Source organism: Hirundo rustica, chromosome 23 (genome assembly GCF_015227805.2).
Source record: "Hirundo rustica isolate bHirRus1 chromosome 23, bHirRus1.pri.v3, whole genome shotgun sequence".
NCBI lineage: Eukaryota > Metazoa > Chordata > Aves > Passeriformes > Hirundinidae > Hirundo > Hirundo rustica.
Window position 1 is genome coordinate 186,391 of NC_053472.1, and position 13,148 is coordinate 199,538.

The 13,148-nt window shown below is 45.2% G+C and overlaps 1 protein-coding gene across 4 annotated transcripts in view; it reads left to right on the forward strand.

Moving 5' to 3' along the window:
- The window catches only part of APLP2 (amyloid beta precursor like protein 2), a 47,775-nt gene extending 35,601 nt beyond the window's left edge, over positions 1 to 12,174 (forward strand). For 2 of the 4 annotated variants that reach the window (XM_040085196.1, XM_040085198.1), the window contains 8 exons: positions 397 to 525; positions 4,342 to 4,441; positions 4,881 to 5,051; positions 5,613 to 5,648; positions 8,338 to 8,420; positions 9,193 to 9,267; positions 9,749 to 9,904; positions 10,648 to 12,174. In XM_040085196.1, coding sequence (XP_039941130.1) covers positions 397 to 525; positions 4,342 to 4,441; positions 4,881 to 5,051; positions 5,613 to 5,648; positions 8,338 to 8,420; positions 9,193 to 9,267; positions 9,749 to 9,904; positions 10,648 to 10,749 — 852 coding nt within the window. In that variant the 3' untranslated portion in view covers positions 10,750 to 12,174. The remainder of the gene's footprint in view (positions 1 to 396; positions 526 to 4,341; positions 4,442 to 4,880; positions 5,052 to 5,612; positions 5,649 to 8,337; positions 8,421 to 9,192; positions 9,268 to 9,748; positions 9,905 to 10,647) is intronic. The other 2 variants (XM_040085197.1, XM_040085199.1) reach the window with 1 other exon arrangement.
- The last annotated feature ends 974 nt before the right edge of the window (positions 12,175 to 13,148 follow it).

The following is a 13,148-nucleotide window of genomic DNA, read 5'->3' on the forward strand; positions in this document are numbered from 1 at the left end:
TTTCCAGTAGGATAGCACTGGGTAGGATGGCATGTGGGAATGTCTTAGTGAGAAGATTGCTTGCAACTTGCAGAAGCTGGGAGTTGGTTCCTAGGAAAGCTTCTGCATTGTGGAGGTTGGTGCTGCAGACTTAGCAGTGGTCTGTAATCGGCTCCCTCTCTTTCCTGCCTGGGGAATAAAACTCTGCTTTGTTTGGTGTCCATAAGGCACCGTTCATAATGGTGTGGTGTTCTGAGTCAAACAGACTTAATTAAAAAATTTATATATATCCAGGGGGTGAGTGCAGGTGACAGATCTGTCCAGGACCAAAGTAGGCTCACACCTGAAGTGCTGTTTTCAGCTGCGGGTTTGGGTTGACTCCAGTGTTTTGACCTGTTCCCTGCTCCTGTTCTGCAGCCCCACCGCATCCTGCAGGCCCTGAAGCGCTATGTCCGTGCTGAGAACAAGGACAGGCTGCACACCATCCGCCACTACCAGCATGTCCTGGCCGTGGATCCGGAGAAGGCTGCGCAGATGAAATCCCAGGTATGAGCGAGTTTCTGTCAAGGGAGCCATTGTTGCCCAGCCCTGGCTGTCAGAGGGTCTGGAAGCTGTGTGTTGTTGCTGGGTACTACAGCAGCTTTGTCCTTGTGGAGCTCTTTCACTCCTGTGCTTAACTTCCTGTCACAAGACATGCTCCCTGCGTGGTTTTCCATGGTGCATGACTCAGTGTTAAAAATTTAAGCTCTGTTTTATACACTCTTGGCCACAGTGACAAGTTGAGGGGTTTAGAACTAGGTCAGTATTAGTTACATGTGTTAGTTCTGTGTTTCCTTTTATCAAGCACCCCTGAAATTTATGTACTGGGGACTTGATTATCTTGAACAGACTTCCTCACTTCCAACTGTCTACATTTTCCTTTCCTTAGGCTAGTTCTTCATAGTCCCTGTGTTTGAGGTTTGTGGGAATTCTCACATGCCTCTGCAGAGACACTGCCTGGTTTCAAAAGCATAATTCATAACCCTTTCCAAGCACTTGATCAATGTCGATAGCTTTATCAGAAAGTCTGGTTTTGATGAGTTGATGTTGTACCATTTGTCATGGTTTAACATAGCTTGGTTTTTAGTTAAAGAGAAGATCCATCAGTTACAGAAGTGATTCTCTGCGAGCACTGCTAACAGCTTCCTCTGGACCTAACAGATCCAATCAGCTGGCCAGTTTTGAATATTGACACCCTGTTAAACCACTTAGGAAAACTGAACATGCATCTGTGAAATCTCATTTAAAAACTTACAAGACCCAGAAAAAACTCTTGCTTCCAGCCTTTGAATAGGTACCTGGACACTGGCGGGGCCAGGCCCCACTCTGCTGTGTTGCCCGGCCAGCTCAGCCTGCAGCGTGGCGCTGCTCGGCTGAGATTGTGCCACCACTGATTTCCAGGCACAGCCAGCAGGCCAGGCCGGCTCTGCTCGGCTTCGTGGCTAGGAACAGAGGCAGCCCTGCAGCCCTATGCAGAAAGCAGCCCCACGGCTGGAAGATCACTGTGCAGCAGGGGCTGGAAAGCAGCCATGCAGCCAGAGCGGGCTGAGATCCCGGCAGAGATCTCACAGCCATCCACAGGCCCAGGCAAGATACTGACTTCTCTCAGTGCATGGATGAAACTTGCAGACATCAATCCTCTCTCGAGTGAGAAGAAAAGGAAAGGGTGAAGACATGTGAAGAAAAGTACATGGAGACACCAAAGTCAGTGAAGAGGGAGTCAAATCCCAGATGGGTGGAGAATGAGGAGATGCCTTAGTCTTGGGCTGAAATTCTCTTGTAAGGCTATGGTGAAGATATAATTGATGCATCAGACTTTTTTTCCCCTGTAACTCTTGGAATGTGTTGGAGGGATGTAACGTTCTAACCACAGCTATGAGCAGAGGCACCTGTGTTGAAGCTGGCAGATGTTGAAGTATCTGTGATCCAATGAGAAGCTTGAACAGAGAGAAATTAGAGATGAAAAGCCATGCCCCAGGAATGGTAGAAGAAAACTTCTGCTCCCAGAGATAAAGGAACTTTTATTTCTATACTAGCATGGCTTGTCCTTAAAACTGTACCCCAATAAGCTGAAATTACCCATAGTGGTAGTTGTGGGAAACTACAAAACCATGGCAGGGACTTCACGATTGCAGATTTCTGGGTGGCTGCTATTGTGAAAATTAAAATCAGAGGAGAACTGTTTCTTGGAAATGTCTCCATGGCATGGCAGGAGAGACTCTTCTCCCTAAGTCAGCTGAAGAAAGATTCTTTTAAAAGTGGAGAGACTCTTCTCCCTAAGTCAACTGAAGAAAGATTCTTTTAAAAGTGGTAAATCGACTGAAAATACCGAATTTGTCTCTTTACGTTGTCAGTGGGAAAAAGAAATTAAAGTGGGGGGAGGAGAAGTGTTCTGAAGGTTTATTCTGATTTCTTATTATTTTTCTTTTAATTCTGTTAATTTTTTCTTATATCCTTTAAAGTTTTGAGCCTGCTTTGCTCTCCTCCTATTCCTTACCTTATAGCAGAAAATAAGTAAATCTAGTGGGTGCACTGGTGTTTGGCCAGCACTAGACCCACTACACCATTACACTTTATTTTACTTCTGAACAGCCAGAAAAGCCTTTTCTTTCTGCTGGGTACTGTATGTGAGTATGTTGCTTCAAACCTGGCCGTTGTACTTGCAAAAGTTACATTGCAGACACTCCACAGGTCTTTGGAATTATGTCGATACTTGTTTTAAAATGGTGAAAAGATGTGCTGAAAGGCCCAGTTGATTTAAAATTCAAATCAAGAATGGCCTGTTAACACTGAAAGATGTGTTTGGAAGGGTGTGCCCTTTCTCAGGTTCAGAGAGAACTCACTGTCCCGTTGCAGCTTTAGGAATGTTTCCTAGTCCCAGTTTGTGGCTGATATCTTTGAATTCTGCAATGCACAAAAGATAAGCAAGAAGAAGAAGAGAGCTGCAGGAAGATAGTGCAGTGGAACACATCTAGTGCTGCCAAGAGGAAGAATAGGCACTGAGGAAAAAATGCATAAAAAACCGTATAATCAGGAGGTGGAAATATCCTGGGTTAAGGGTAGGACAGGGTCTGGAGCCTGTTGCTGTCTTCTCTGGTGAGGGGCAGAGTGGTGTCTCAGTGATTTTTCCAGAAGCAAACCTCACCCTGGGGGGTAGCAGATTCCATGGCTTCCACTTTGTTTCTGGGTGCTGGCAGTGAACCTTCACCTCGTGTCTCCTGGTCTCCCACTCACTACCTGTGGGATTCTTGTTAAGCTGCACATCTCCAGGAGGAGTAGTGGCAGCTGTGGTGGTTGTGATGGTGCTTGGCTCTCCATGTGGAATTCATGGTCACGTTTTCAGAGACATGTCAAGCTCAGCCCGGCCCAGTGCTTTGTTCTGCTGCTGCCAAAGCCCAGGAGAAAGCGTGTGGACTGTGTTCTTAAGCTAAACCCTAAACAGTCCTTAATTCATTCTGAAGGCTGCAGTGTCAACAAATTTACATGCGAGGGATGTGGGTGGTACAGTTCAGTTTCCATTCCCTTTACTTTTCACATGCACTCCAAGCTCCTCGGTCTATTTATTTGATTGACAGGCTGCCACATGCAAAATTAAATTGTTTTTATCCTTAAAGGTCAAGCACACATCAGACTTTGAAACAGGTCCATCTGACTTTAGCTTTTTGCAATGTTTGGCCATCAATATAAATGTTTTCCTTGCTCTCCTTGATCCCTGATTATGCAGCACCCTCTTCAGGTTAGGCCTGACTTCACTGCTGGATTTAATGTGCTTGGTAGAAGTGATTTGAGCTTGCCCAGATCTTGAATGTATTCCTCAGAGGAAGGGAGAACACTGCTGCCATGAGTGGGTGTAGGACAAATGTAATGCCAGTTGGTTTGAAAGGCCCCTTTGTTCTGAAACCAGAGCTGATAAAATATCCTGTCTGCTCCTTTTGCCTGTGTCTTTTCTAGCAGTCAGGAATGATAATCCATTTAATAAAGCTGCTGCGGTAGATGAATTATGACTATGTTGAGCGTATGGGAAGTACCAGCTTTGGTGGCATTTTAGTGTTTCCAGTGGAGAGCTGGGTACAGTGGGAGTCAGCTGAATTCTCTCCTACTCCCAACATTTCCCAAACTCCTGAGAGCATGGTCTACAGATGGTCAATTCTAGTGAAGTGTGAGAGCATCAGTCAGAGAATTGGACTGGATGGATCTGTGTCCCCTGTTGCCTAGCATGGTAGATCCTCCAGTAATAGATATTTTATTGAGCAAGGAAAGAGTTGGTACCGTGAAGTGACTGACAGTTTTTGCTTACTCCAACACACTCTTTTACATCTGCAGGTGATGACACATCTTCATGTGATTGAGGAACGGATGAATCAAAGCTTGTCTCTGCTCTACAAGGTGCCATATGTGGCTGAAGAAATCCAGGATGAGATTGGTGAGTGTGTGTGCCAGCCCCTATGCTGCTGTGTGTGGACATTACAAAATAGCCAGTCAAAATAGCTTGTTCCCAAGAATTTTCACTGTCCATTTAAAAAAAAAAAAATCAACTATGTTTAGAATAGCAAAGCTTATCTCTCTAGGGGAGATGAAAAAAATCTGTAAAAAACCCCAGATGCTTTCTCCCCTTATAGGTTAATCCCATCATGCCAAAACCTCTTGCGACATCACGCACCTCCTGGCCCTTATTTGAATGTATTTCTAACCAACTCCTTTACCGAGAACTCCAGATGAGATATGCAAGATAAAATAACCTGGCAGCCATGAGAGCAGTGTTCCCCTGCAGTCCTGCCTCAGCCTGGTTCAAGCCATCTGCCTCTCTCTGTTGCTGCCAGGTTTCATGCAGTTTGTGTAATAATTCCTCTTATTCCTTTCAGATGAGCTGCTACAGGAGCAGCGTGCAGACATGGATCAGTTCACATCCTCCATTTCTGAGTCCCAGGTGGATGTCAGAGTGAGCTCTGAGGAGAGTGAAGAAATCCCCCTGGATGGCAAACCTTTCCACCCATTCCAGGTGAAAACCTTCCCAGCCTTGCCTGAAAGTGAAGGTATGTGGAACGGAACATGGGGTTCACTGGTGGTTTTCCTTCAACAGTAGGCTCAGCTGGAACAGAGAAAGCTCCATCTCTTTGGCTGATGTAGACTAAAGCAGTTGCCCTGACAGGACTCTTCACTGGAGAAGCAGTGCTGCGAGTAACGTCTGCTGAGCTGCTCTAATGATTTTCTGATTCTTCTCTTTGGAAAATTGTCCTCTCTTTTCATTTTGCAGCAACTGTTAAGTTTTTACAGTGTGTCTTGACTCTGGAATTATTTTTCAGTCTTTAACAAAAACGTTCTTGTGTAACGTTAAATCTTTGTGCTGTGACCTGCTGAAGGAATTCCCTTTTTTTTTTTTAATATATATATCTATTTTTTTGTATCATTGGATGTTGACAGCTGGTGTGTGCGTGTGTATTTATTTTAAAAAAGCTTGAACAGAGTCCTGAGCTTAAAGCTGTAAACTAAAAGCTTTTCCCAGGGTCTGAGTCAGAAATCATGCACAAGCCTTTTTTCTTTCTCTCTTAATCTCCTTTCTCTGCTATTTTTGTTTTTGTTTTCCCTCCTGCTAGATCCTCAGCCGGATTTGTACCATCCAATGAAAAAAGGTTGGTTTTAAGCTGCTCCCTCACAGTGCTTTCAATCACTCTCCTACCTCCTCAGTGTGTTTGATAGCTTCATTTTAGTTCCATACTCACCTTGATTTTCATTTCCCTGCTTTCACTTAGATCACTTATGTTCAGTTTTGCTTGTTTAGGCCTAGTGTTAAAGAAGCCAGCTAGTCTGAGCATCTAATTGTGTGTGTTCCTCCCTGATGGGCTCACAAGGGTCTTGGAGTGCCTAGAGTGGCTCTTAGCCCTTGGGAAAGGTGTCCTTGGCCGGTGTCTGCAGTGGTGCTTTGCATCTCTCCGTGTGTGACACGTCTCAGATTTAACCCTACTGTGCTGGTGGGGAATAGTCCAGAGGCTCTTCTGCCTCCTGTGGAACCTGTCCTTGATGCTGCACGACACCACTAAACAAGGAGTGAGTGTTCTTCAGGACACATGCTGTTTCCCATCTAAATGTCCTTACGGAGTGGAGCTAGTATGGGACAGATAAATCAGGAGATTCCTCCTCCATGTTTGTGCTTTCCTCGGCATCACCTTCCCACATGTAGCATCTCTCCATACTAGCAAAGTGTGTGTGGTATTCCATTTCTCCCTTAACTCAGGATTAATTCTGCAGTAGCTCAGTGCCTGGCTGAAGAGCAGCATAGAAACATTAGCATTAAATAATGTCTCTCCATATCTTAGTGATAGATCAGTAGAAAAGGGAGGCTCTTGCAGAGTAGTGCTGCATGAGCTGTTTGTGGAGTAAACCCAGTGTTTTAATCTGCCTTTGGTTTGGTTCTACATATATTGTGTGTATCTCAAAAGAGAGAGCAAAAGGTTTTGCTAATAACCTTTTCATATGAGCACATATAGTTTTGTGACACAGTGATGGCTAAATAGCTCTAAACTATTCTCATTATCTGCGTTTCTCTGCAAGTGTAAGTCACCTTCATCTCTCTTGTGGAACAGTGTACGGTGTGCTGACTGCTCTGGCAAGAATTAGGACAGACTTTAGTTTGATTTTTTTCATTTATTAAATTTTTTGGACAACTGCTTTGTTGACTTGAGGATGGTAAATTTGTGCTAGTTCTCCCTGCTGGGGTGAATCTAAGAGTCTGTAATGACCTGGGGACAACGATTGTCCTACACTCGTTCCTCTTCTCCCTTGCCTTTTCACTGAATTTCTCAAGGGATTTGAGGGAGTTTTGGGTTGGTGGGGTGGAGGGGGATGGATTTTGTGCAGGCGTGTGCTTTTGGGGTTTTTTTTCCCTGTGAGGTATATAATTTAAACTGTGCCTCTGGGTCTGTTACTTGGTACAGCGCACTGAGACAAATAGCAGAGCTCAGTGCAGAAGCTGAACTCTCAGCCCTGGAGACTGTGCTGGGTTGGCTTCTGAGACTGGAATAAAGCAACCATAGGCCAAAAGCTGATACAGTAGTTCTGTACAAACCATTTGTGGTTTCTCCTGAAAATCCCAATCATTGACTTCCATAATAACATGACCTGCTTCAGTAGTTGTGAGAAGTCAGACTGGCAGTCTTGGCCGTGCTTGGAATGTGATTATTGCCTCCAAAGAAAAACTCCACTAAAACCTGAGATGCTTCATAGCGAAATGCTATTTCTGTGGCATTTTGAGGCAATACAAACTTGTCGCTGTAAAAACTTGCCTCGAAGCTAAGTAGCCTTTCCTTGCATCTCATCAAAGAACATGCTGCCAATTCCAGCAGCAGTTGACATAATGTCGTGGGCACCTTGCAAGCTCAGCAGTTTGTCAAGTCGGGGGGTTTGCAGTCACCAGCAAAACCTGAAGTGCTGTAGTAGAATTTCGCTCACATCATTGGAAAGATCCCACTGCAGATTTGAGGCTTCTCTGTCCTGCTTTTGTACTAGTGCGTCACAGGTCATTACATTATCCCTACCACCAGTGGAGCGCTGGTGTTCTCCTAACATGCTGTGTTATGTCAGGTCAGGGCAGTTTACATCAGACTCTCTTACTGATCTGATCTATTTATAAATGCTTTGGATCAAAATAGTTTATGCAGAGCCTTCTGTTAATTGATACTCCTCCCTTGAGCCCGTGCTGGTTCCAGCCTGGAAGTGGGGTAGTAGTGTTCTGGTACAAAGGCTGATGGAGTTTTCTGCTCCTCCCTTGCCCTGGGATTTATTGTTTCTGGGCTTGTGCCAGGTATGGGACAGCAGCTCATTACAGAGCCATGCCGGGTGACCTTGGAGTTCTCATTCCCGAGGTGTTGCTGATGCGCCTGACTGCAGCAGAATGGGAATGTAAGCATTCCCTGTATGCTGGCTCTTGGCAGATGGATGTGTGTCCACTCCTGTCCAGGGTCATGGAGGGGTGTTGGTGACCCGGGGTGACACCTGCAGCCTGTGTTATGCCTTGTCTGGGGCCATCTAAGAGTAGCACTTAACAGTGTGGTTTGTCTGGATTGACGCCTCAGCCTGATTTTGATGATGAGTCCTGTCCGCTCCTCTCATTGCCGCCTCATTTCCCCTCATTAACAGCCCTCCTAATCACTTGTCACTCACTGTAGCTTGTGAGCTGCCATCTGACACAGCAGCATGAGGACAAGTTAATACTCAGAGGTCTGTGCAGTTAAACACATGATCCATGGCAGCTCTACACAGAGTAGGTGACCCTTCCAAAACGTTCCTAAGGGCTGATGGGCTCTCCTTGCTCTTTTGGTGCAGGTTCTGGCATGACTGAGCTGGACGGGCTGATTGGTGCGGAAGAAAAAGTGATTAACAGCAAGAACAAGGTGGATGAAAATGTGGTGAGTTCTCCACCTTTATTTTGTGAAGCTAAACCTGCTGTGGAGACTAATTAATATCAGTGGCTTGTTTCTATGTCTCATTCCAGCTCACAGAATGTCAGTGTGTTCGTTACCCATATGGCGTGGGGGAGTCAGTTTGGTGACTGTTGTAGGCTCTTAATACTGATAAGCATCAGAAGGGTGGGAAGCGGGGAGGGAAAGAGAGAGCTTCAGATCTTTGGCAGTCTGAGAACTCTGATTTAGGAATGCTTTTCCCAAGCAGAGACCCTTTGATGTCCCTTTATTTTCACTAGGTAGCTCACCGAACACACCAATGCTGATGTGTTCTGTCTGTGTTTCCGCGACCCAGCAGCAATTGTCTCTGTCCACAGAGTTAAGAATTCTCGAGGTTCTAATGACAGCCACTTCACCTCAGTTCCACGGGTTATAAAAAAATTTAAAAGCCAGTTCTTGAGTTCCTTTCAATACTGTTTTAAAGTCACAGGTTAGATCTTACATAATAGAAATGCTGGGTCCAAAGTTAGCACCTATTTTTTTTTTTTTCTTTGGAGCTTTAGTTTGAGGTGGTCTGGAGGTAATTAGCTGTAATAGTATCTCTGCTGGCTGTATAAGAGTTCAAGAACATTCCATGCTGTTGAGAGCAGAGGGGAGATGCTAAGTGGTCCTGAGCCTTTGCTAGTGTTCATTAATGGTCTGTTGTCTGTCTTCGTCTTCCTTCTCCTCCCTGTTTTGTGTGGATCCTTCCATAAAACACTTTTGTGGCCGTTCTTAGGTCATTGATGAAACCCTCGATGTGAAGGAGATGATTTTCAACGCGGAGCGTGTTGGAGGGCTGGTGGATGAGCCGGTACGTTTGTGGCTGCTGAATCCAGGGACTGGCAAATTCCTAAAGCTGGATTTTGATTCCCGTTTTTACCATGAATTCAGGGTTTGGTGCCCAGATGCTGCTCTGGGGGCTCATGGCAGCGTGAACAACAGTACACCCCTTTATGCATTAAGATGTAAATGTGAGCACGTGTTAGATATTAACTTGACTCCTACTTCAAAAGTGTGGGACAGGGAAATAATGTGGCTCAGTGTCTGTCCAGAGCTTCTAAGTGGGGAAATAATTTTGCATTCGTTATCCTTTTGATAGAATATTTAGAGGTGAAATATTTAGGGGCGGAATACTTAGGGATGATACATATAAACTGTCTAGTGTATAATCAGTCATATCTTGGTATCATAGATGGTCAAAGACCTTACTAGGGGCCATGGTTTAGGTTTGTGTTCAGCACTGCATCTCCCTCATTGCTCTTCCTCAGCCTGCTCTGTTTTCTTCCCTCCAGGATAATGACAACTCCCTCCGTGATGACTTTGGCTTCAGCAGCAGTGCCCTTATTGGGCTGTTGGTGATTGCTGTTGCCATAGCTACAGTTATAGTCATCAGCTTGGTGATGCTGAGGAAGAGGCAGTATGGAACCATCAGCCATGGAATTGTGGAGGTGAGAAACAGCTCCATAAGTGAGGATGAAAATAGTTAGTGTTGAATCACTTGTGTGTGGGGGTAGAGGATGGCAGGAGCTGCTGGGCCATAGAGAGTTCTGCTTCTGGCTGGGGAGGAATTAACTCTGTCCCTGGTGACAGCGTCATCGCTCGTTCCTCGGTGTGCAGGTGCCAGTCCTGGTGTGCTGTGCTGGTACCTGCCACTCCAGAGTCGCATTTGCTTGTCACTAGGATTCAGTTAGGCTTCCCTGGCAGGCTCAGGGTAGGATTTAGCAGTAAAGGAGCTTTTCAGGCAATATCTTCAGCAGGGCAGTCAGTCAATCCATAGCTATTTGTCCTCCTGGCTAATTGACAGTTAAGATGTTCTGACTGGCCAAATGTGGAAGAGCAGCTCCTTCTTCCTTGCACATTTCTATGACAGCGTAGTGGAGCACAGAGAAAGCTGCTTTTCCCTTTGCCCTACCCATGCAGGAAATCGTAACAGCCTTTTTAATGAGAGAAGTGAGTCCCTGATTTTCAGTGTTGGCTGAGCAATGACACATTTGTGAGAACATCCCCACAGGGGATTAGGTGGGCAGGAGGCATCGGCTCCTGAACAAGCAGCTCCATTACCTTTTGTAGTTCACCTTTTTCCCTATTTACTGCTCCCCACAGTATTCACTCAGTGTTTGTCTGTTGCCTCTTGTTCTGTGGAATCAGTCCTGGAGTGTCTCTTTGACCAGTGTCATGGCTTTTTCCAAAGGTTGACCCGATGCTCACCCCTGAGGAGCGGCATCTGAGCAAGATGCAAAACCATGGCTACGAGAACCCCACTTACAAATACCTGGAGCAGATGCAGATATAAAAGAGATGAAGGTAGAATAGCCCCGACAGGAAAAGGTGCCGGGCAAAGGGCCAAAGTAGTCCAGTGTTTTGGATCAACTACTGACCAACAGTTGCTTCAAGAGGACTTCATCTTACATTCAGAACTCCTGGATCATTAAGACTATAATTACTACTGTAGAGTTGCAATTTCCATTCTTTTAAATGGGTGAAGAAATGATAATATAACAATATGATATATAAATCTCCTTAAATGGGAAAAATGGATCTATTGCAGATATTTGACTGAGATGTAGGGTTTTTTTTTTTTAATAATCTGAAAAATACCAGTTCTGTTGTACTGTTGTCTGATACAAGCTCTATATATATAAAAATGGGAAATGTTGATTTTTATTTCTGATAGACCACCTGTATATTGAGGGTCATTTGTACCAGCCTACCTTGAAAAAAGGAGACAGTTGTGGCTCTTCAGTCATTTTGGCTTTTATATATAAAGCATTATTCTTTTTTCCTTTTTTTTAAGTGAATTTCACTGGGAGTTGCAAAGAGGTTAATTTAGGGATAGGAGCTATTACAGCAGAAGCAAGGAAGCAATTGGGAATGGTAACTAACAAAATTCCTTATAACAGAAAAAAGAAAGAGAGAAAAAAAACAAACAACCAACCCCCCCATCTTCATATGCCAGTGGTGTGCACCCTGCTGCTTAGCAGCTTGGGCTCTAAGAATCAAGACTCCCTGGAGGCAAGGAGTTAAAAGGCTTCTAGCATCTCTGTTTATAGTTATTCTAGTGGAATATTAGAACATGGTTTGTGCATACTGATGTCTGCACATTCCCCTTCCAGATTCAGTTCTGCTCTAGAGTTGGAAGTTCTGGTATTGCATTGAACTCTCCTGTTCTCAGCCAGTTTCCTTCAGTACTCAACTGGCATTAACAGCCCCCTCTTGCCACTACTTTCTAATTTCCCCAGCTCTCCTGCCTCACCAACGTGGTAAGTAGTTAAGAGCTGCAGGTTTTTGAGCCTTTGCATCTCCCTGGGTGATGTTGGGCCAGAAATGACAAATCACTGCAATAAATGGGACCTCGGGAGCTGACAGACACAGAGGTCTCTTAGCTGGGGAGGGAAGAGTGACTTGTGGGAAAGGGATGCTGCCTGCTTTAAGGGAAATGGGATGCAGAGGCCCCAAGAAGACCAAAAGGGCCATTGTTCCACTCACCATCATCATGTCTTTGTAATGCTTGTATAGTTGGTGTTAATGCTCACGGCTTTTTTAAATCTGGGGGTTCTGGTAACCTGTGGTGTATTTTTTCTATTTTTCCTGTGACTTTATTTTTTCTTCCCCTTTCTGTGTTTCTTCCCACTATGCACAGATTTACCTGCAAACTCCTTAGTGTGGTCTGTGGGGAATGTACAAAGTTTAAACACATCAATAAACACTTTAACTTCCAGATTGTTCCTTCTCTTTATTCATGGGCTCGCTCTAATTCCCCCTCCTCCCGCTGTGTCCTGCCAAACTCGCAAGGCCGTTCCCTGACAGTGAGGACTGTCCAGTTATTGATGTATAACCATGCCTGGAGTCTTTTGTGGTATTTCCAGATCCTGGTGACCTTTGTGGAGAGGAAGAGGCAGGATGCTAAACGGCCAGATCCTGAGTAGTGTTAAAGCAGCTGCTGGACTGCAGGTTGGGGAGAGCTGGGGCTGCCTCTGGCTGCTTGTGGAAGATCCTGCAGATGGTTCTCCCCATTCCCAGCATGCAGGTCACTGCTTGCCCAGCCTGTGGGAGCAAGCACAGCCAAGGCTCTCTGCGGTCAAGCTGTTCCTGTCCCTGGCCATCCACCTGCACTTTCTTGGGAGCCACGAGGGACCCTGTGCTGTGTGCTCGGAGCCTGTGGAATGGGGCCTCAGGAATGGGGCTGGGCAGGACAGCAGGAAATCTTAGAATTCCTAGATATGAAGGCACGGAAAAAGACCTCACAGTGACAGTTTCTGTGGTTGCTTCTTGTGGATGGCCAGACCTGAAATAATTAAGTCATAGAGCCAAGGGCAGGAATCAGCTAATTAAGGTTAGTGCTCACTGTATCGCTGCTGCTAGTGTTTTATGAGGGGAAATAACTGTTTGGTTTAAGTCTCTCTTCCAGAACACGTAAAGCTAACAGTCTGTAAAGCTCAAAGCTCTTTCTGCTCCCGTGTGTCATTCCTCTCTGTTCTCCTTTGAGGTGTGACCTCGAGCACAGATTCCTCCTCTCTCATCTCAGTGAAATGTCCAAGCAGTCATTACCACTTGAACGTCATTTTAGAGGTCAACAGACAGAATTAATTTTCCTCCGTATTGATCTGTGCATTTCCCAGTAGGTCTGGAGGAAGAGAGGGAGAGGAGGAAAAAAGGTTTAGCAATTTTGAACAGGAAGCACTTGCATGTCCT